Source organism: Chenopodium album, chromosome 15, assembly GCF_948465745.1.
Source record: "Chenopodium album chromosome 15, dcCheAlbu1.1, whole genome shotgun sequence".
NCBI lineage: Eukaryota > Viridiplantae > Streptophyta > Magnoliopsida > Caryophyllales > Amaranthaceae > Chenopodium > Chenopodium album.
The window spans coordinates 47634126-47656423 of NC_137848.1; the positions used below are offsets into that span (position 1 = coordinate 47634126).

Genomic DNA, 22298 nt, shown 5'->3' on the forward strand with positions numbered 1-22298 from the left:
TTTGACTAAATTTTTACTTCTTGCCTATGTATGTTAAGTCATATGGACAAAATATAATTACAATTAACAACCTAATCTGACCATATGATTGATATAATCTTGAACATTAGTACCACAAATGATGCTTATTAGTTCTATGTGAGAAAATCAAGGAGTACTTAGTATTCATTCGATTCCTGAAAGATTGTTACATTTGATGATTTTATGCAATTATTAAGGAAAATAAGAAAGTGAAAAACATTGATTTGATGTCACATATATAAAATGCTAAGACATTAAATCAATGTTGAAATAGAAATATTTACATTGGAAGTATGTAAACAAATTTTTGTGGATGAAATACGGAGTAGTTGCTTAGGGAGTAGGTAATATTTTGGAAAATAAGAATAATTGCTTATTGGAATTTGAAAAGTAGGTAATATATGAGGGAAAATGCGTAAGTAAATAATTATAGGGTAATAATATATGTTGTCATCAAGGCTAAGAATTAATATTTACTTCGAATTATCTTTCCTGATTTGGAATCAATTAAGAAATGCATGACAAATTAGAATTTGTTATACACATCCGAGTGTACCATACACCCAGGGTCATTTGCTCATTTAATCAATAAATAAGCAAATAATATTTTTACGAGTGATTTCCATCAATATTGTTAGAAAAGTTATAAATTCCAAGGTTATGTTAGTTTTTGTAAATATTCCCTACATACCGTCCATGTCACCATTAAAATTGATTTATATATTTTTTAAAAAAGTAAAACAGCTAATTGAATTAGCGGTTTACTTACTTGAAATTCATGTACACGAAACAAAATAAATGAAACCGCTAATTCAATTAGCGGTTTCTTTTTCATAAACCCGCTAATTGAATTAGCGGTTTTGTTGTAAAATAGTATAAAAAAAAATAGTTGATGGCGTGGACAGTATGTAGGGAATATTAGCAAAAAGTGACATATTCTTGAAATTTATAACTTTTCCAATCATTTCTATGGAAATCACCCTATTTTTTCTCACTTGTTAATTGAATGAATAAATAAATCTGATTTACGGTATAACCGGGCGTACATAGTAGCCTTTCATGACAAATCACCGGCAAAATGACAATCGTAAGATAACAAGTACTCGTGCCACCTGTCTTGGCCGTATAACCTTTGTTACGCCTACAAGTCAAGTCCAAAGTAGTCAAAATCTCCAAAGAAAAGCAAAGAATACAATATTCCGGCACCCAAATTGCCTAACCCGACAAAACCGGTACCACCGGCCCACCGTCACAGTCACCCCCCGTCTTCCTCATTTAATTTTATAACACACCAGCCTGTCTTAACAACTAACCCCCCATTTTCCCACTTTATTACCAAATTACCCCTCCTTCTTTCTTTCTTTCCATTTTCGTCAGCAATCTTCTTCTTTCTTTCTCTCTCTGCAAATCTAAACATCAAAACTTCTAAATTTTAAAACCATCAAAATTATTTTTTAAAAAATAGTAAAAAGAAAAAAAAAGGAAGCAATTATTCAAATCTCCTTTTTTTTTTTTGGTATATCCCAAACCCCACCTATTTTTCCATAAAAATTGCCAGCTCCAAAGGACATTTTCTCTCTCCTCTTCTCCCTTTTTCTCTCTCCTCCTGCAATTTTCGTGCTCATTTTCGCCTTTTTTCCGTTCATCATCATCATCAAGCCTCGAGATCGTTGATTTATTGATTTAGGTTTGATTTTGATTGTTTTGGTTTAATTTTAAGCTTTAGTTAGATCTTTCTGATGATTTGTTTGAGGTTTTTTTGTTAATTTTTGATTGATTTTGCTGTTTTTTTTTATTGATCTGAGGTGTTTATTTGAATTTGTTTTGATGTTTTTGATCATTTGTGTTTGATTAGTAGCTTTATTGTTGTTTATTCATGCGTGAATTTGATTAATTTTTTTTTATTGAATTTGATTTGATCAACTTTGAAATTGAGAAGAAATGGCAGATTATATTGTTAGTTTTTGAGAGTTACTATTGCATGATTAAGGAAGAAGCTTCTAATACAAGTAGCTGTTGAATTTTTGATTTTTTCTTTTGGTGGGAAAATTATTGATTGTTTGAAGTTAAAAATCTGAAGAATGTACCTATGAAATGTATATGTGTCCTCTGAAGGCTCCGATGTTTACATTAAGCTTTCTTATTATTTTTGCTTATTTGTAAATCATGTTTTCGACTTTTCGGGTTCTGCAGTATTGCTATTTGATTGCTTTGATTTATAACTCGAAAGTAAACGTGTAAGAACTATTTCCTGCTTCAATTGGTTAAGAAATCGGCAATGTCAAGCACTACGAAGACTACTGATCCTGCTTTCCAAGGAGCAGGGCAGAAACCGTATCCTTATTTTATCGTTTGCTTGTATAGATAGGTAGTTGTCAATTTTGGGGTTTAAGTGGCCGGAAAGTGAAAATGAGAGTTAAATTTAGAATGATGATTCTTTTTTTTAATGCTTTTTCAATGCCTATGTCCTCAATTCTTTGTTTTATGATGAACCAACGAGGCTGAGGCTGCACAGTTCTCGAATCACTGAGGTTTTTTGGAAATTGAACTTGACGCTTGAAATTCTGGGAGGTATACATGCCATACATTCTAAATGCATAGACCTATTGCTTGAAAAGGATTGGGCTATTATAAGTGTTATTGCTTAAACCTACAACATTTTTGTTGATCTTGCTGCTTTTAATATCTCATGTACACAACTACTTGTTTGAGTCTTAACTCCTTGTAGAGGGACTGAGGTATGGAGAATTGAGGACTTCGTACCCGTTCCATTGCCAAAGTCGGATTATGGTAAATTCTACTCAGGAGACTCCTACATTGTCTTACAGGTATATTTAATTATTTGCATGATTTTTTTTCTAATTTTTTTTTTTTTAATTTTTTTTGTTTGCATTTGCAAGGATTTATTTTGTATGCTTTCCCTAGTTTTGGCTGCTAAGATACTTTTGATTTAATATGGTTCTAGTCAATAGTCATTATCAAAACATGTGTCTTTGTCATTGCAATTTGACAATCTCAGTTCAATTTTAATTGCTGATGATTACGGAATGTTGTGGCATGGTCCTTTTAGGGTTTGGACCCAGTTGTGATTTGGCTGAAAAGATAAATGTGTATGACTGTAATCTTTAAATGAGCTTCTTATGTGAGTAGTGATAACCTTTGGCTGCACTTTAATATTTTTGGGTAGGTGGGTGGGTGTTGGTAAGATTTCTTTTGGTTCTTAGGGATGTCAAGAAATCATTTTATTGCACAGAAATGTCTTGTCTTTATTTTCCTATTTACATCTTAACCATGATGGATCGCATTATAATACTTCATCCGTTTTTCTAAGTTCTAATCAGTTTCTGCTTTCATCCGTTTTTATAAGTTCTATTCACTTTGGTGTTTGTGGCTATATTACTTGTGAAACTTCTTGATATAAAATATTAGTATCGATATGGATATTCCATGCCTCTCTTTTTAGTTTCAGCGGCTTTGTTGATGCTAATCCTTCGCTTGAGTGGCTTTGTAGCTTCTGGAATGAGGTTTACTTGATGGAAAGGGATGAATAGCCTTTTTTTTTTTTTTTCTTTTTCGATCTCATTCTTTATGATATTCCCAATAAATGTAGTTGACTATCAAATATTGCCTATACCAATTAATGCAAGTAGCTACTATGAATATTTCTTGAATCATTTTATGGAAGAAATGTACTTTCTCTGCTCTGTATCAATCATCACCAATTTTCTCCTGTACCTTCATTTCTGTGCAGCTTATAAGTTATTGACCTCTCATCATGAGGGCTTACATTATGTTCTTCATGCCTATTAATGTTGATACATATTTTTGCAGACAAGTTCTGGCAGAGGGGGTGCTTATCTGTATGACATTCACTTTTGGCTTGGAAAAGATACTAGCCAGGTAGGTCTAATACTCTAATCTGTCTAATCATTCTTATTTCATTTTTCGGGCTGCTGTGTAGTTGACTGTGTGTTTTAAATTTATTTTAGGACGAGGCTGGAACAGCTGCTATTAAAACAGTTGAGCTAGATGTAGCTCTTGGAGGGAAAGCTGTGCAGCATAGGGAGCTTCAAGGTTTTGAATCTGACAAATTTTTGTCGTACTTTAGACCATGCATCATACCTTTAGAAGGCGGAGTTGCATCTGGATTCAAGACGCCAGTGGAAGATGAGTTTGAAACAAAGTTGTATATCTGTCATGGAAAACGAGCTATCAAGATGAAGCAGGTAATCTGTTGTAATTTCATTCTTAAATCAGCTTTCAGTTATTTATGCTGTTGGCTATACTTTGCAGAAGATAAGAATATCTGGATGTGCAGGTCCCATTTGCTCGTTCCTCTCTAAATCACGATGATGTTTTCATCTTAGACACTAAAGACAAAATCTATCAGTTCAATGGTGCAAACTCCAACATTCAAGAAAGGGCAAAGGCTTTGGAAGTTGTCCAGTTTCTTAAGGACCAGAATCATGAAGGGACGTGTGACGTGGCCATTGTTGGTATGAGAGAAACTTTTGTGCTTTCTCACTACCGCATTTATTGCTGGTTTGACTTTTTTCTAACCCATTGTCATTGATGTAGATGACGGAAACCTACAAGCTGAATCTGACTCCGGTGAATTCTGGGTTCTCTTTGGCGGTTTTGCCCCAATTGCTCGAAAGGTCGTTAGTGAAGATGAAGTTATTCCTGAGGAAATTGTGGCTAAGCTTTATAGGTACTCTCACTTTTTTAATGTTCTTGCAATTAGAAAGCCTAATTTAGGTTCTGACTGCATACTTCTTTGTATTTTAATTTCTGTTGTATGGACATCAAACACTCCAATCTGGATTACATAATAGCTTTGTTCTTGCTTTTTCCTGTTTCTGGTGAAGATGTCTCAACGCTATTGGTATTTGTTGGATCAAATTGGTTATCATGTACTGCAATTTATATTGAATATTTCTGTATTCCTGAGTAAATGGAATTTGGATAGTGAAAATATGCAATTGCTGGAAGATCTTATGATTGTAACAATGAAGTTCAGTGGTTGCTGCTCATTGGAAGCTGATAAGTGAGGAAATATCCATATGATTTGTTGCCAATCATTTATGTTGGTCAAGGAAACTCCTGTCCAGATTGTTGGGTTTCTTCCCCAAATTCCCACTCCCTTTTTTAACAAAATGACAAGCCTTTTTTAGTATTTGTATGTATGGAAGTGGAACAGTTGTATTTGGTTTTTCAGAGAAATGAAGCTGTTGGTCTGTGAATATGAATACATTGATGAAGTTTGCATCTGAAACCTACTGAAGATTAGATACCCTCACAAGCCTATTTCAAGAGCCACTGTTTCCATTGTATCTTTTGGGCCATTCTCTTTTTTCTAGCAATAGCTAGCACATATTCTTAGATAAAGCCTATTCCTATTTTTTATGCATGCATCCAACATTAAGATAAGTTTAAATTTAAAACCGGCAGATCTTTAGAAAACCACTGTAATGCTGATTCAGGCTACTTGTTTTAGATCTGGACAAATGTCTTCTTCTTCTTCTTCTTCTTCTTCTTCTTCTTCTTCTTCTTCTTTCCCTCACCCACCATGACATCTAGTCTCTACACCCTTATTTTATGGTTCCTCTGACTATGACAGGCCTTTACTTGCTGCTCTGCTCTTATGGGATGCTGGATATTCCCTTGCCAATAACAATGAGCCTACTAGATCTGTTGTTCATAATTGTGGTCTTAGGCTTGTGCTTAGCAAATTTTTTCTCTGCAATTTATCTTTCTTCAGTCATCAACTCTAGATCATCTGACTTTGCACTGCATCCTATTTTTGTATGGTTTGATTGTAAACATAGTGAAACTGGACTGTAGTGGATTTGATTTGGACTTCAAGATCTCATGGCTGTATATCTAATTAGTTTTTGACCCCTCTTTATCTCCTGGGTGGTGATTGTGTAAACATTGATGCTTATTGTTAAATCGGAGCTATTTGGGGCTAGATGTCGGATGATCCGATGATGCTATAATTGTTCTTTCTATTACGCAATAGTTATGGTGAACTTCCATGTAATCTGGCAAGGCACAATGCTGTATTTGTGGGCTATGATAAAATTTTTCGACGGATACTTCTATGGAATTTTCCTCCATTCTCATACCAAAATAAAGCAAGCTTAATTGCTCCATCATTCATGCCTGGTTTGTATTGCAAGCTTTATATCTCCTCTATATTAGCTGTAATCATTTTTAAACTTCCTGTCACGACTGAGTATTATATTAAATATATAGAATAAATTGAATTATACATTTTATAGTTTGCTTAGAGCTGATACGCAGTTGTGATATAGATGCTAATCATCATTTTGCAAAACAGAGCTCAAATTATAATATTATCATTAGTCATTGTTTAGAAACATACCTCTATGCTTTTGTGTGATTTTGGCTTTCTGATTTGGAACTGTAGCATCGAGGACGGTAAAGTTCAAGCTTTAGAAGGTGAGCTTTCAAAAGGAAAGCTGGAAAATAACAAATGTTATTTACTGGACCGCGGGGTTGAGGTTTTTCTTTGGTTTGGTCGTGTGACGCAATTGGAGGATAGAAAAGCTGCCTGTCATGCTGCAGAGGTATAATTAATTATTTAATTTTCAAGTTCTTCATCGTTTTCTTTTTTGGGTTGGTAGAGGACCTTCTAGCCTTTACAAAACTAGGGATCAAGCCATAGGAAATGCCTGGGGGCTGGATAATTAATGGCTTGAAGGTGATATGAGAATACCACAGGTGATCATCCAACCATGAGGTTGAGATACGTGAGACATGAATCCCTGATGCAATTTAATTGGCTGATTTCCTACTTCATAAAATGAGAACTAAGTGCATGTTTATTACTTGAGACTGTATTGATCTTGATAATTTTTTTTTGCAGGACTTTATTACTAGCCAAAAAAGACCGAAGACAACACGTGTCACTCGAGTTATTCAAGGATATGAGACACACTCTTTTAAATCTCACTTTGACTCTTGGCCAGCTGGGTCTGCTGCTCCTAGTAATGAAGAAGGAAGAGGAAAAGTAGCAGGTGATTTTATTCCTTTACTTGTCAAAAGACCAGTATCTTTGTTATTCTATCCAAACTCATCTTTCTGGGTATTTTGTTAGCTTTTCTGAAGCAGCAAGGTTTTGGTGCCAAAGGCACAAACAAAAGCACTCCTGTTAATGAGGATGTTCCACCCTTGCTTGAAACCAGTGGTAAAATTGAGGTACACTGCACTGCTTTTTTTGTTTCCTCTCATGTGAAATAATTGGTCATTGCTTTTGGCCTTTAAGGACATAGCTAAAGCAATTGATTATAATAAATTCTAAGGTATGGCGAATCAATGGTAGTGCCAAAACTCCCGTGCCAAAAGAGGATGTTGGCAAATTTTACAGTGGGGATTGCTACATTATTTTGTATACTTATCACTCTGGCGAGAAGAAAGAAGACTACTACTTGTGCTGGTGGATTGGAAAGGATAGCATTGAGGTAAGCTTTTAATGCATCATTTGACTTTTTTTTTTTTTCCTTTTGTTTTGGCAAGGATATATTTGCATCCTCAAACAGTGTTATGCTAAGAATTAGGATGATCCTTAGCCATTGCTTAAAGTGCATACTTTGTCACATCAGCTTTCTATTAAGTTAAATCAATTTTTAATGGACCAGACTCATTTCAAATTCTCATCATATCCGCTCAAATATTTATGCTTTATCCCTCAGACTCACTTCAGACTATAAAATACTCTTTTATTATTTACTCCCTCCGTCCCTTAATTACAAGCCTATTTCTCAAAAATTACGGGAATTAAGGAGGATGGGAATAGTTGAGAAATATTACATGGGAAAGATAAAAAGTAGAGAATTTTGTATTGGAATAATAAAAAGTAGAGAATGTTTTATAGAAAAGATAAAAAGTAAGTAATGATTTTTTTGGTGTATGTGTATGTTGTATGGGAAAGATAAAAAGTAAGTAATGATTGTGTGATATTTTTAGAAATAGGCACAACATTTTGGGACGCCCAAAAAAGAATACAGATTTGTAATTAAGGGAAGGAGGGAGTAATAAAATTGATCAAAACCCATGTGCCGAGATAATTGCTCGAGTCTTGTTCTGGGTCTTTGAAAAAATTGAAAGCAATGACCCTTGCTTAGGCTTCCCAAAAATGTATCCATTTTGTCAGCACTTATTTCCATTTTTTTTTTTAAAAAAAATTCTTACCTTGAGACTTCATTAAAGATTTTGCCTCGGACTACTGTTGAGGTTGCTCTTAGGCCATAGCTATTCTCTCCGTAGAACAGTATATTTTAGGCTACTAAGAAGAGTGTTTAGAAGAGTTAGAGAAGAAATCACCAACCAGATTATGAAATAGTAAAACATGATTATATGGATGATCAATGGAAATCACACTGATTACAACCAAGTCAACATTCAAAAGGTTAGATATATCCAATGGATTAACAATATGTGGCGAAGAATTAACGAATTAGGATGATAGATAAGGAGATGGCTACAATTTGTCATCTGATTAAGATTAACTAGCTATGGAAGATCGGCAACCACACTGTCAAAGCCATGTCCTTGAGGTTGAAGGTACTCTGAGCTTGCAAACACCAAGCTAGTTGCTGGTTGATGATTTCAAAATCCACCCCCACCCCCACCCTTTAAAAACAATGTTTTGGCGACAATTATAAATTTTATTTCGATTTTTGGAACACCAAGACTATTGCAAGATTAAACAAATTGATCGGACATGGGGTGATTTCGATCACTCGTTTAAAAACCATGCCTTTGAGATTCTTGGTAGTTTGAGCCTGCAGCCATCTGCTTGTCTCTAATGGCTAATTGATACTCCCTCCGTCCCGTTTTGATCTACCCTTATGATCAATTTTTATGGGAATTAAGAAGGGGAAAGAGGAAGTAGTAAAAGTACATTAGAAAGTTAAATTCACATGGGATTTGCAAAAAAGTAGAGAGAGAAAGCAGTGGAAGTACATGGAAAGCTAACTTTGCACAAATATTTTTGCAAAATAGAGGGTAATTTAAAAAGGGTAATTTAATGCTAGCCATAATTGGTAAAAAAAAATGAAATGGGTACATCATTTAGGTCCACCGAAAATGGCATAAGGGTAGATCAAGAAGGGACAAACCAACGGAGGGAGTATTAAAAATTATCAAAAAAAAAAAAAAAAGAAAAGAAAAAGAAAAAGCCAGGACAGGGTGTAAGCTAAGAAATGCATTATGATTTGGATCTCCATAAGAGAGGATATTGTTTTTTGAGAGTTCTTCCTCTCTCTTTCATGCATACACATAGTTGATGATCTAACTGTTTGAAATTAGAAGAGAAAATGTAAAATCTCAAAGTTAATAAAAGGGTTAAAAAAGGGTTGCAAAGTGTCTAAATTAGTGTATGTGATCCTATATAATCAGCCTTTACTTACCATGAGAAGTAAATCCATTTTTCCCTTGAACCTTGTATGTGTGTGTGTGTGTTTGTCACAATTATTCCTGTAGGAAAGTGCAAGTGCTTCATAGCACACTCTTTTATTAGTTAGTGTATGTGTTCCCGGTATCCCACATAATTCAGTATTTTGCTAGTTTTCTCTATTATCACTTGCTTTTGAGTTTTCTCATAATTCACTTCAGGAGAAGTTGAGCTTCCATTAACTTCTCGTTTACAGGATGACCAGAAGATGGCTGCAAGGTTGGCTAACACAATGTGTAATTCACTGAAAGGAAGACCTGTCCTGGTATTATCATGTTTCCTTTGATTGCATTATTTCAATTTCTAATATGTGGGTGGCTAATTTGAAGGTTTGACTGGTGCAGGGTCGTATTTTTCAAGGAAAGGAGCCACCTCAATTTATTTCAATATTTCAGCCTATGGTTGTGCTAAAGGTAGATTTTTATAATGCACTTGTTTCAAAACAAGTACCCCATACTTTGACTGTGTTGCGATTTTTTAGATGTGTTGTGTAAAAATTGTAGACAGTTAATGCATTGAAAATATGCATTTAGACTAATCCAACAATATTCATATATTTCTTCCTCTGTTTTTTTGTTGCAACATATTGACTTTCACATATATCAATGGATAACTTTGACCCTTATTTTTTTTTATAAATTTTTCCTCGAACATTTATTAAATATATATTTAGAAAATATATTCAAAGCCAATATGTTCTAATTTGCTTTGTGAAATGTGCAAAAGTCAAACTGCAGTTTTAAGTAAGCATAGAAAGTAATAATTTGGATCCAAAAGTTTAAGTAGTTGATCGTCAATTTCGTTTAATCAACCCTAATAGAACTGATTGGTTCATGAGTTTCCTAAATCACTCTTGAAATAAGTGCTCAATTATAGCAGAAAAAAAACTCTTACGTATCTTATTTATATATCTTCAAAACATGGTACAGGAGTTCCTTTATGGAGCTTTATTAAACTGCCATAAATCCTAAGAGAAGTACACTTTTGAGTTCATCTTAACCGTGCACAACAAATCTCACCAACTTTTATTATTAAAAAAATTATAATGTTAAACAATCTAAGTGACCAAACTAAGAAACCGGCAGCCGACTACAACTTAAATTCTTTTGATTATTGCCACTTGATTTTCATGATGATAACGCACATTATTACTGTAGCATTAAACCACTAAATAAATATAAACTAATCTATTATATTGATTGTAAGTTTGAGCTGGAAAATAACGCATACCAAATAAATCAAATGAATAAAATAAATTAATTATATTGAATCTCCTTGCGTTCACTCCAATTATTAGTTCTCTGAATTCTGTTTTCGTATATAGGGTGGTCTGAGTTCTGGATATAAGAAGTTCATTGAAGAGAAAGGGTTGACTGATTCCACTTATCCAGCTGATGGTGTTGCATTAATAGAGATATCGGAAACTTCCTTGCACAATAACAAAGCCATGCAGGTTGATGCGGTATGGTTTACCTGCTCGTTAGTAGTTTGAGTATGTTGAATTATGCTTTGTAATGTTTCACCTGTAATCATTGCGTCATCTCAGGGTTCTTAGTTTTTTATTTGTTTGGTACAGTCAATTGCTTGAAAGAATGTCTTGTGGAACTATTCTGAACTTCTGCCTTTTGCAGTACCAAATCTTGATTAAGATGCCTTGTAGAACTATTCTGAAGTTCTTCCCTTTGCATTGCCTATTTTTATTTATATTTGGGATATATTTTATGTATTACTGATGTATGTAACTGTCAATTGCCTGTAAGGATGTCTTGTGGAACTATTCTGAACTTCTGCTATTTGCATTACCAAGTTTTGCTTAGGGTGTCTTGTCGAACTATTCTGAAATTCTGCCCTTTGCTTTACCGGGATTTGATTAACATATGGCTTCCCTGGCTTGGAGCCTCTGTTTGTTAATACACTGAGTGATATTTACAGTAGATTGACTAATTCTAACATTGGTTCAAAATATCAACTCTTTTTAATTTTTTTTTTATGCCTTTTGGTTTTTTATATATGAGTGGTAAATTAACCTTAAACGTTGTTGTTGATCATTATGGAATGATAATGTGAGCTTATGTTGTGATTTGATTGTGTCTTATTTTTTCAGTTATCCTTGTGTCTAGGAACTGAAAGCTGCTTGCTATAACTCTATATTCTCTCACAGACATATATTGGAGATACTCCCTCCATCGTATGAAAAGTACATAGTTTTAGGAGAGTAAGTGGTGGGGATTTATTAAGTATTAGTGAATTAAAAATTAGGTTGGTATTCTTTATTTATATTAAATTGAGATGAGAGAAATTGGGGATTGTTGTATATGTAAGGTGCTGAGAGAAGATGAATATAACAAGATAAAGGAAGAATGAAAAACATAATTAAATTATTTGGACCCAAGTCAAGGGAAAATTGAAAAGTATCTGTATATCAAGAAATAAGAGAGAATGTGAAGTGTTTTTTGGGATGGAGGGAGTATTTGTTTACCTGATGTTTTTTTTTTCTTCTCAGATATAATTATATTATTCTGGATTGTCTGATGATGACTTCCTTATTAGTTGTTAGTTTTCCACTTTATCATAATCCATCTTCCATATTGATGACCATGTTCATTTCAGGTGGCAACATCACTGAACTCTTACAATTGCTATATTTTGCAATCGGGCTCTTCAATTTTCACTTGGCATGGCAATCAGAGCACTTTTGAACAGCAACAACTAACTGCTAAAATTGCTGAATTTTTAAAGGTTACCCTTTTTGCTTTTATTTTTTCTAATGAACATTAGCATCATGATTGGATGTAAGCATGTAACTATTTCAAGAATTATATAGAACTCGTGGATAAGTTTATTTCTGCTCCCCCTTTACTTTTGCTGCTGTTATCTTGATGTATTTCATCACCCTGGCATCATGGAAAGGCATGAGTTACCATAGCAGAAAACCTTTTGATGTATGAGGGATGATGCCAAGTTCCAAGACCGGTGCTCAATATAATTGCATCAATATCATATGTGATAAGACTCATAAGATCATCCATAATGAACTTGAACAATTTGCTAAATCCTGAAGTTTTATTTAATTGTCTGTTGCAGTTTGAACTTTTTACTTGCCGATAACTTAAGTCATCTTAGCATTTCATAAAATCACTGTAAAAACTTGAAAGTGAAGTACTATTTGCTCTGTTGTCAATTGACAAACTTGTGGTACAGTGGGGTACTGGAGTGCATAAAAGGGTATCCATGTTACATTTCCTGTTAAGGACAATTGGATATTTGCTTGACATAGGAACAGGAAATTGAAACAGACTATCTGATTAATTGTTATTAGAATGAAGTGTGTCTGATGCTTTATGATATGGATTTGGCTTACTGGCATTTTTATTATGGTGCGTTTTGCTGAGAAGTTCAGTGGTGGTATTGGCCTGATAAACAGACACTCTGGAAACCTTTTTTTTAGCTGCGATACTTTTGACTATATTTTAAAATTTGCTCATTGACTGATGCATATTGTTGATTTTCACTGCCAGCCTGGAAGTACTACTAAGCATGCCAAAGAAGGAACTGAAAATTCAGTATTTTGGTCTGCACTTGGAGGGAAACAACCTTACGCAAGCAAAAAAACATCTCAGGAACTTGTCAGGGACCCACACCTATTTTCCTTTTCTTTTAAGAAAGGTTTGATTCTAGTCTTTACCTGCAATAACCTATTTCACCCACATCTCCTGTATCTGCATAAAGCTCATTATTGTGCACATAAACGTCGGATTCTAGTATTATTGGGATGTCAAACTAACGTGTGAGTTGAAAGGATTTGATAACATATCATAAATAAGGGCACAATAGTTTGACATAAATGTACATTGAAAATGTGGAAGGGGAGCAATTTTTTTTTTTTTTTTTTTGAAACAATTCTTCCATTAAAGGAGTATAAAACTTGAGAAGGGAATTCATTTTTTACACTTTCAGCTTCTCATTGATTATTCGACAGAAGCTACTTCCTTACTAATACATTGTCTCCTTTTTTTTTTTTTGCCCTGGCTATTGATTTGCAGGAAAGTTTCAGGTGTGTGTTACATTAAATCAACTTGCAAATTGCTGAAATTCTCAGTGCATATTTATAAGATATATAATTTCTTGGTTCATATATGAATGGTGCAGATTGAGGAAATCTACAATTTTACCCAAGATGATCTGTTGACTGAAGATATGATGATACTTGACACCCATGTTGAAGTTTTTGTTTGGCTCGGTCAGTCAGTTGATACCAAGGAAAAGCAGACAGCTTTTGAAATTGGCCAGGTACTATATTGTAAACACATTGTGAATTGTAATTTTGTAGGTTTATATGAAACATCATCGTTAATTCTTGTTCAACTGCAGAAATACGTTCAGATGGCTGCGTCATTAGAAGGGCTATCTCCACATATTCCTCTTTACAGAATCACTGAAGGAAATGAGCCATGTTTCTTCACAACTTACTTTTCATGGGAACCAGCTAAAGCCATTGTAGGTGCATCTAAACCTAAAAAAAGTATATAGCTGCATACTTCTAGTATCTAAATGGCACTACTGGATGCTAGCTTTGCAAAATTCGAAGTTGCCTTTTTAAATAATTGAGATTTTAGATAATTCTGGAAAGTTATATTCCGTTGTTGGACAGCAAAGTAAGATTGCATTACAAAGCACTTTGTGAAGCCCTTATTCTTTTTTTTTTTTTAAGTTCCTTTCAATTGTTTATGGTGATAACAATAGGCTTATAAAGCATGGTAGGTCTTTCACACAACAAGTGTATTTTTACAACAAGCTTAATCACCCTAAATCACATAAAAGCTGTCCCTTTGTGAATCCGACTTATATGTGGTTTGAGGTGACTAGAAGCATGTTGTACACAACAATACTACCTTTGCATTATTTAAATTTTTTTATTTTTTTTATTTTTTTTATTTTTATTTATTTATTTTTTTTTGTAGCAATCAATATGTCTGTTAGAAACTCTAGACTTTTGACCTTGGAAGTAGTAAGATGACTAAGGTTAGCTTTTTTGAGTTAGTCATATAAGAGTTAGCTTCTTGATGAGACACAGGATTCGCCGTGCTGCTTGTTCTTGATTGTTTGTTTGATCCTGGTCCTTGTTTCCATCAATGTGATGGGACTGCTGATTTTAGTCTCTTGAACCCTATATTCTCATCTTGAGTAGTTTGTTGGAGCCATCTCTTTACGGAACATATTTTCTCAAATATTGTGGAAAAGATTGGTATTGTATGCCACATTATTTTTTGTGGTGTATATCATGCATAAATGATGCATTTTTGCAAGTTGTTTTGAATTGTAATGCCTTGTAATTATTTCCAAACAGGCGTTGCCTTTTCTTTTGGTTCTGTAGCAAATTTTCTGATGGAAATTATTTTTATCACAGGTTCAAGGGAACTCATTTCAGAAGAAGGTCATGCTATTATTTGGTGCTGGCCATTCTGCAGAGGTACATCATGAAGTGAATAAAATAATAATATATTTTTTTTTCTTCTTTTTTTTTTTGGTTTGTTGTATGTGGTATAGCATTTGACTTTAATAACTTTTGTACCTACCAATCTACCATTGTGGCATTCATCTCTGGGTAATTTATCTATACTTTTTCATTACTCTCCAATCTGTTACCTATGTGTCTTTTTCTATCTTGCACCTGCATCATCAACTTTCCAACTTTAGTTCAAAGCACTTTGTAACATAAAATTCTTCAGCTGGATTGGTTTTTGTGAACGTAGTGCTGCTTGTTTGCTGTGGTTATGGAAGTCTGTTAAGGTCTTCTTCTGGAAATCTGCCTGATATGTTTGTCAAGGGTTCTCTTTTGTTTGTTGCTCCTATGCTTTGCAATGTCACAGGAGGTTTATTCATGCTTGTAATCATGAGCTTTGACTCATCCAAGGGTAAGGAGCAGAGATTGTGCACATCAAAGTGCAGTACTGTTTTAGCTATTTTTTTAGGCTACTTCTAGGGCCAAGACAATGTTCACTTGGAAAAGTTGCTACCCAAATTGTCTTTGGTGTCTATTGTTTATTTGACTACTCTCTCCGTCTCATATTACAAAGCCTATTTGGGTTTTCTCACAGGAATTAAGGAGGTTGTAGATTCCTTAAAACAAATGATTGAGAGTACATATGTGCATGTGGGGTTAGAGAGAGATAGAGAGAGAAAAAGTAGTTGGGTATTATTGAAGAGAGGGAAAGAGAAAGTATTGGGAATTGATGTCAAAAGACATCATTAGTACAAAATAGACAAAGAAAAAAGATAACTCATCAAAAGGAAGGTGGTATTGTCAAAATGGACCAGTAATATGAAATCCATAGGTTGCTACTGAATTTCTTTTTACTTGTTTCCCTTAATCTAAACCAATTCATGTTAAGGTGGCATTGATGAAATGTAGTCCACCCATCCAAATTATGATAAATTACCCTGAAAGTGGTTCATAAGATCACAGTGTTCTGGGCTGTATCCAGTGCTTGATTGGGTTGACATATGATTTAGCCTTTTGAAGATGAGTTTGAGATAACATGTGGGCTTTGCCTAGCTTCTTGCTGGAAAAGACGGTACTTGGACCTTACTGACTTCGCACCTTTTTTTACAGCAAAAGAATTGTGGAAATTGTTATGCTTGCTTTTCCTTTACTGATGTAGATGAAAGAGCTTGTCAATGGTTCTCCAGCTTTTCCTTCAGCCAGTATTGGCTAACTTTTGAATTCGAAAGGCTGTATATACCTAGTTATCTATATTCATCAAAAATTTCTGCTATGTAAATACATAAAGGTTGCTCGGTATAACCTTTATTGTTTTTAAGTTTGTTAACAGTGTTCCTGGAATCCTGGCATAGCCTCATTGACAAACAAGAGGGAAACATGTTGTGTTAGAATGAGTGGTTGCATAATGGAAAGATTATATACATTTGAAGATTCTAGAGCTATTTTATTTAGAGATATCAATTTTCTAATCCCCTATTAAGGTCACTGGGAACTTGTTAAGAATCTATGTACCCAGGGGATGAGGCTAAGACTTAGCAAAGCATTCAACATATCCATTTCATTCCAGTGTTTTGTGTCATAAAGTGTTGGCTCCCAATATGTAAGACCAGGAAGAATGTATACTTGGTTCACTGCAGAATTATGAAAAGTGAATGGGCTATAGAGATGAGAAAAATTTGCTGTCAAATTGTGAAACCATAAAATCGGGTGTATTCCTCAATTAGTGGTCTGATACCATCATTGATCTAGCTGGACTTGTAACGAGAATTACTGGAAATTACCCTTGCTGCGCTGCCTTTGTTTTTTCATCCTTTTTGCTGCTGACCATTTCTTATTTTGTGACACTAATATGACAGAGTGGGTTCTCAGGGATTAGGTCATTACCATTTCCTTACTAATGTAATATCTTTGACATTACATATTCATAGACCCATTCCAACTTTGTCGTAGTCAATCACACACGCTTTCGGCCTACAAGATCATCTCTAACTTTCTCTATCCTGACCGAACAAAGTCTTATCTTCCTAATGTTTTTAGCAACACTAAAACCACGGCTTATATTAACTAATAAAATAAAGGGTGAAGCACATTTAAAGGTTATTTGTTCAAGTGGAGATAATTACCTGTTCCATAGGTTTGAGAGTGTTATTAGATTACCTTGTCACCTGTGTTGTTACCCCTGTTGTCTCATATACCCCCTCCCCCACCAACCTCCATAGGTTTGAGAGTGTTATTAGATTACCTTGTCACCTGTGTTGTTACCCCTGTTGTCTCATACCCCCCCCCCCCCCCCCCCCCCCCAAAAAAAACCCAAATTTTTAGCTCCTTCTTTCTCATTCCCATTGTTGCTGAACTGTGAGAGCCTTAATGATGGTGAAAAGAGAAAGGCAGGTTCTGAAAGTTTCCTATAGCAAATCATGACTTAGAAATCCGCCAGGAGCTTATATCAAGCTAGCAAGATAAAGGATGAGTGGGAAGAAAGAAAAGCTAGCACCAAAGATATGTGATCTTGCAATCTTCAGCCTACTAGAGAAGTGCTCAGTCCATCAAGGTCTACGCCAAAAGTGAAAGAAACTTTGAGCAGAGAAGCTCTGGCAGTGCTGGGAATCAAGCTGTATGCATTGGTGATAGTAGTGTAAGGGAAGTAGAATGCTGGTTATAGTGTGTGGGGGTGGCATGTAGCACCAAAGGTATGTGATTCTGCACTCTTTGGCCAACTGGGAATGTGCTGAACTCATCAAGGCCTTTGCCATAAATGAAAGAAATCCTCGGACAGAGCACCACAGTGGTTGTGGTTTTGATGGTGCCATTGGGAAGTGAAGGTGTTGGTGACTGATGATGGGATTGTAATGTTAGGGTTGGGGAGTGCACAGCGGAAGCAAATTAAAGATGTATTGATTGATAAGATAATTAAGAGATAGGTAATGGCAAGATAAGTAGTAGAGAATGGACACACAATATTTAACGTGGGAAAAATCATCAAAAAAACCCACGAACGACGAGCGTCGAAAAATAATCCACTATATGAAAATAGGAGAGTACAAGAACCCTTGCAAGGGTGAGTATTGCAAGAGAACTCTCACTATAGAAACTCGCAAAGGAGTAATACAAGTTAAGAATAGTGGATTAGGGAGATTGTGTGTGTGTAGAAACTCCGATCATGATAGATATCTTAGAGAGTTGTATTTGTAGGTAAATTCTCTCTAAGCATAGAGGGACATTCATAGAGTGATATGAGAGTATCGGAGTATTGGAGGATATGTAGGTGGATACATACCTCAAATGATGCCCAACACCTTATATTTATAGGTGATGTAAGGAGGTGGAGGAAGTGTGGAATTTTCTACACACAAGCTCTTCAAATTGTCCACATAAATCTAGAACTTTCTTGAGCATTCATTGCTTCTAGATCCTTCCACCATTCTCCATCAATTTCTTGATTATTTTAGAATTTTCTAGAAACCTTGACATATAATGAGTTGGGCTATGGAATTTGGGCCACACTTACCCAACATGTAAGATGGTAAATAAAAAGAGGGGTACTGGGACTGTTATCCTTGCAAGGGGTAGGTTAACTGTCCCTGTATCAGATTATCTGGTGATAGTGCTTTTTCGACCTCAAAAACAAGTTATTGGCCAGTTGAGACTAACCTGGCTCTATGAGAAGGAAACTGCCATCTTTGATTATTCTCAGTTGATCGAAAGTTAGGATTACACTGATTAGACCAGTGAAAGTTCAATCTATTCCTTAACTCTTCCTAGAAAAGGTTATGCAAATCCTTTTATATATTTTTTATGGACGAGACTATTCTCTCTCTCTCTCTCTCTTGGGGGAGGGGGGTGTTTGGGTGGGTGGGTTTTTACACAATGCTCTTTTTTGCAGGATGTCTGTCTGGTTTATTTTGTGCTGTTTTTATCCTTGGTTAATGACTGCAGACTTGGTAGATGTAAACAGATGACTGATTGTTTTTGATTTTGCAGAGTCCAGCTAGATCAAATGGAGGTGCTACACAGAGAGCTGAAGCTTTGGCAGCTTTGTCATCAGCCTTCAATCCCTCTTCCGGAGAAAAGTCCAGTTCTCCAAATGTGAGTAACTGTTATTGTTTCTCTTAATTTTTTTAAAGTTTGAAATGTTAATATATGCAAATTGTCTTGAAGAGGGGGGGGGGGGGGGGTGTGAAGTGAGTGTATATTATCCGTTATAATCAGCTCCTGTCTTCCTGTGGAACAGTGGAAATTTAACCCATTTTGTCTTTTACCTCTCATGGCTACAGTAACTGGTAACTAAAGCCAATAGGGGGATTCTGAGAGTGTAAAAAGTGAGAGCATGGTTAATAAAAAGTAGGGCAGAGTGTAAAGCTAATCAGTAATAAATGCAATAGTACCAACAAAACGAAACTGATGAAAGTAGAAAGTGTAACCAAAAAAAAAGGAATGGAGGTAGCATATTATAGTATTTTGGGTCATCCGATCCTTTGCTCGTCCCTGAGCTGTTGGAAGGCCTGGCCAAGGGCCTAAGGAAGAAAGGCCCAATTTACTAAAATATAAAATTGCAGCCAAAAAAAAAAAAAAAAAAGGCCCATAATTGAAATTTATGTTAAGTTGTTTCATATATAATATCGGTATTATGCTGTAAATTTTAAGTTGCAGTGCCATATTATACTATCAATAGCTTATTCTTCTAATAGGTGATTTTGAACAGATTTATTAAATTGTTGAAAATTTAAGGCATGCTTTGATCTGTGCCTAGGCTCTAACCACTGCTCAACATCATTATTTAATTGGTTATGGATACAAACTTTTCCCATTGAGAATCCCTTTAATTGTATAGATTAACTAACCAAAAAATTTACCTACCCCCAAAGGAATGCACACCAATACTCTATGAAGGATTACTCTATTATCCCTCTTCTACCTAAATATGCAACAGAGAATCTGTGTATTTGTGATTGTGATTCGGTATTTTTTCAGTTCAAAGTTATTTGATGCATGCAATATTTGTGACCACAGAAATCAAATGGGTCGAACCAAGGTGGAGCAACTCAACGAGCTTCTGCTTTAGCTGCTTTGTCATCTGCGTTGAACCCATCATCTGAAAGCAAGCCTGCTGCAGTTCCTACTCCAAGGCCAGTTAATACTGGTCAAGGATCACAAAGAGCAGCTGCATTGGCTGCTCTTTCATCAGCCCTTACAGCTGAAAAGACACCCGATGTATCTCCTCCCCGGTCTACTAGGAGTCCATCTCCACCTGCTACTACCCCTCCTGGTGAGTTACTCCAAAAAAACATATCAGAAATCAGCAAATTCTAGTTCATTTTACAGCCTTTATAAGCAAATCAAACCATTGTTTAAGAAATATGACCCAAAAAAGATGAGCAAAACCATTTTTATTTCTCTCTCTCTCTTTTTTTTTTTTTTTTTTTTTTTTTGGTAAAATGTGTTATAAACACACACCAAAAAAAAAGAAAAAAAGAAAGATAAACAGAACCTTGATAATATTCCTTTCTTTCCTGCAGCTCAAGAAGAGACTGAAAGTGCTCCAGAGGTGACTGAAGAGTCACAAGATGCTACAGAAGAAGTTAAGGAAACTGGGAGTGTGGAGCCTCTACCTGAGAGCAATGGGGAGGAGTCGGTGTCTAAAGATGATGCTGAACAGGAAGACTCCATTTCTGGAAATACACAGAGCACATTCACTTACGAGCAACTGAGGGCTAGATCTGAAAATCCTGTCACAGGAATTGATTTTAAGCGCAGAGAGGTTGGTCCACTGATAAGATCTGTAATTAACAGTATAATTATTTTTATTACTTCGATCCCATTGTCATTTTCTACTTGTTTCATTACCATAGGCCTATCTATCCGAGGAAGAATTCCAGTCTATATTTGGTGTGACGAAGGAAGCATTTTATAAACTTCCGAGATGGAAGCAAGATATGCAGAAAAAGAAGTTCGATCTATTCTAGTCTCAAATATGCTGCTGCACAAGTTCGTGATCTTTTTGTAAAAGAAGTGGATCTTACAGTACATTCAGCTTGGTTTGTTTTTCTGTATGGTGCCTGCAGGTTGGTTTGTTTTTATAGCTGTTAATATTGGTGTTGATTTTGGGATACTGGTCAGAAGAGTGATTTTTGTATCTCTTCACTTATTCCATTTGTTTTAGATTTTTATTTTTTATTTTTTTTATAAAAAAAAAAATGTGTCCATTCTTTTCTATATTATAGTAATCATGTATTCTAGACAATAAAACAAGATTTGATCCTTTTGTCCAAGGGTGTATATGTACTGTAAGAAGGTTGTGTTCAGGTTGATTACTCGAGAGTTTCAATGAATTGTTGTGTTGATTTATGGTATGTTGTATGTACAGTTGCGTCAAATACTCCTGCCTCCTCACCTGCCTCCCCGTCCCTCCCCAAAAAATGGTGAATGTTTACATGGCTCAGACAAATGTACGTCACTCTATAAGCAGTACGCATCTATGTATAGCTTTGGAGGACATAACATTTGACTTTATGTAAATTTACTACCTTCGTCTTGGTGAGTGTGTAATGATCAATGTATTACCATTTTTGTACAATTTATTTTAGAAAAAAAATAATATTCAGACAAATTTAGGTATGTTCGATCACAACAAAGTTAAGATAAAAGTTCTAATGAGTCAGTTTCACATGAATAGAACAAGCCGTTAGCTCATAAGATATAGCCAGGGAAAAAAAATTGTGGTCAAGTCTAGCAAAATAATTTTTCATCCCTTGAAAAAGTTTGTGTATGAAAGCATACTATATTACTATTCGTAAGTTGCTTAATGGAACATGAACTATCGCGTATTGTCTGAAAGAACTTCACACCACGCCCACCAACTGTTTATAGAATTGGCACACAATCAAAATTTTTAGTATCATGCTTCCTCTATTTAAGTTTAGTTGCAACGTTTTGAGTTTTACATTATTCACTCAACTTAGACTTTTGTTTGATCATTTCTACTCGAGAAAAAATTGATTCATGTGAAATCTTGGTAGACACATTTTAACATATACCATCAATATATCAATTTAATTTTACTAAATGATATTAACGTTGAAGTTTTGCTGGACAAGCATAAAAATGAAATCACCTTTCTGCAATTACAATGGTTTCCTTTGCAAATCCTTAGGATTCATTGTCTAATGTAAATTGAGCTTAACATTTAATTGAAGTTACTTGAACATGCTAATTCCTTCACTATATCGGGATAAAACCTTACTTTACTATATGTTGTTTCCCTCTGCTCCCTTATTCTTTACTTAACATCGGATC

General features: G+C 35.0%; 1 protein-coding gene across 2 annotated transcripts; it reads left to right on the top strand.

Annotated features, from left to right (window-relative positions):
• The first annotated feature begins 1383 nt into the window (after positions 1–1383).
• LOC145583238 (villin-3-like) lies at positions 1384–21379 on the top strand. Of its 2 annotated transcripts, none has more exons than XM_081640425.1 (24): positions 1384–1708; positions 2215–2355; positions 2750–2849; positions 3853–3921; positions 4011–4247; positions 4340–4517; positions 4600–4732; positions 6455–6614; positions 6914–7064; positions 7145–7245; positions 7350–7508; positions 9699–9767; positions 9847–9915; positions 10827–10964; positions 12113–12241; positions 13021–13168; positions 13546–13556; positions 13652–13792; positions 13874–13999; positions 14910–14972; positions 18987–19091; positions 20016–20271; positions 20522–20763; positions 20855–21379. In XM_081640425.1, the coding sequence occupies exons 2-24, from the start codon at positions 2300–2302 to the stop codon at positions 20966–20968; spliced, it is 2955 nt and encodes a 984-aa protein (XP_081496551.1). In that variant the 5' UTR covers positions 1384–1708; positions 2215–2299; the 3' UTR covers positions 20969–21379. The 2 variants fall into 2 exon arrangements, with proteins under 2 accessions (XP_081496551.1, XP_081496552.1); XM_081640426.1 differs by having other exon boundaries at positions 2291–2355.
• The last annotated feature ends 919 nt before the right edge of the window (positions 21380–22298 follow it).

What these genes read in the sequence shown, in the direction of transcription:
- LOC145583238 (XM_081640425.1), top strand. Translation starts at nt 2,300, where the DNA reads ATGTCAAGCACTACGAAGACTACTGATCCTGCTTTCCAAGGAGCAGGG. An exon ending in TGAAAGGAAGACCTGTCCTG is followed by an intron (nt 9,768 to 9,846) that starts GTATTATCATGT and finishes TGACTGGTGCAG; the next exon opens with GGTCGTATTTTTCAAGGAAA. An exon ending in CAGCTTTTGAAATTGGCCAG is followed by an intron (nt 13,793 to 13,873) that starts GTACTATATTGT and finishes GTTCAACTGCAG; the next exon opens with AAATACGTTCAGATGGCTGC.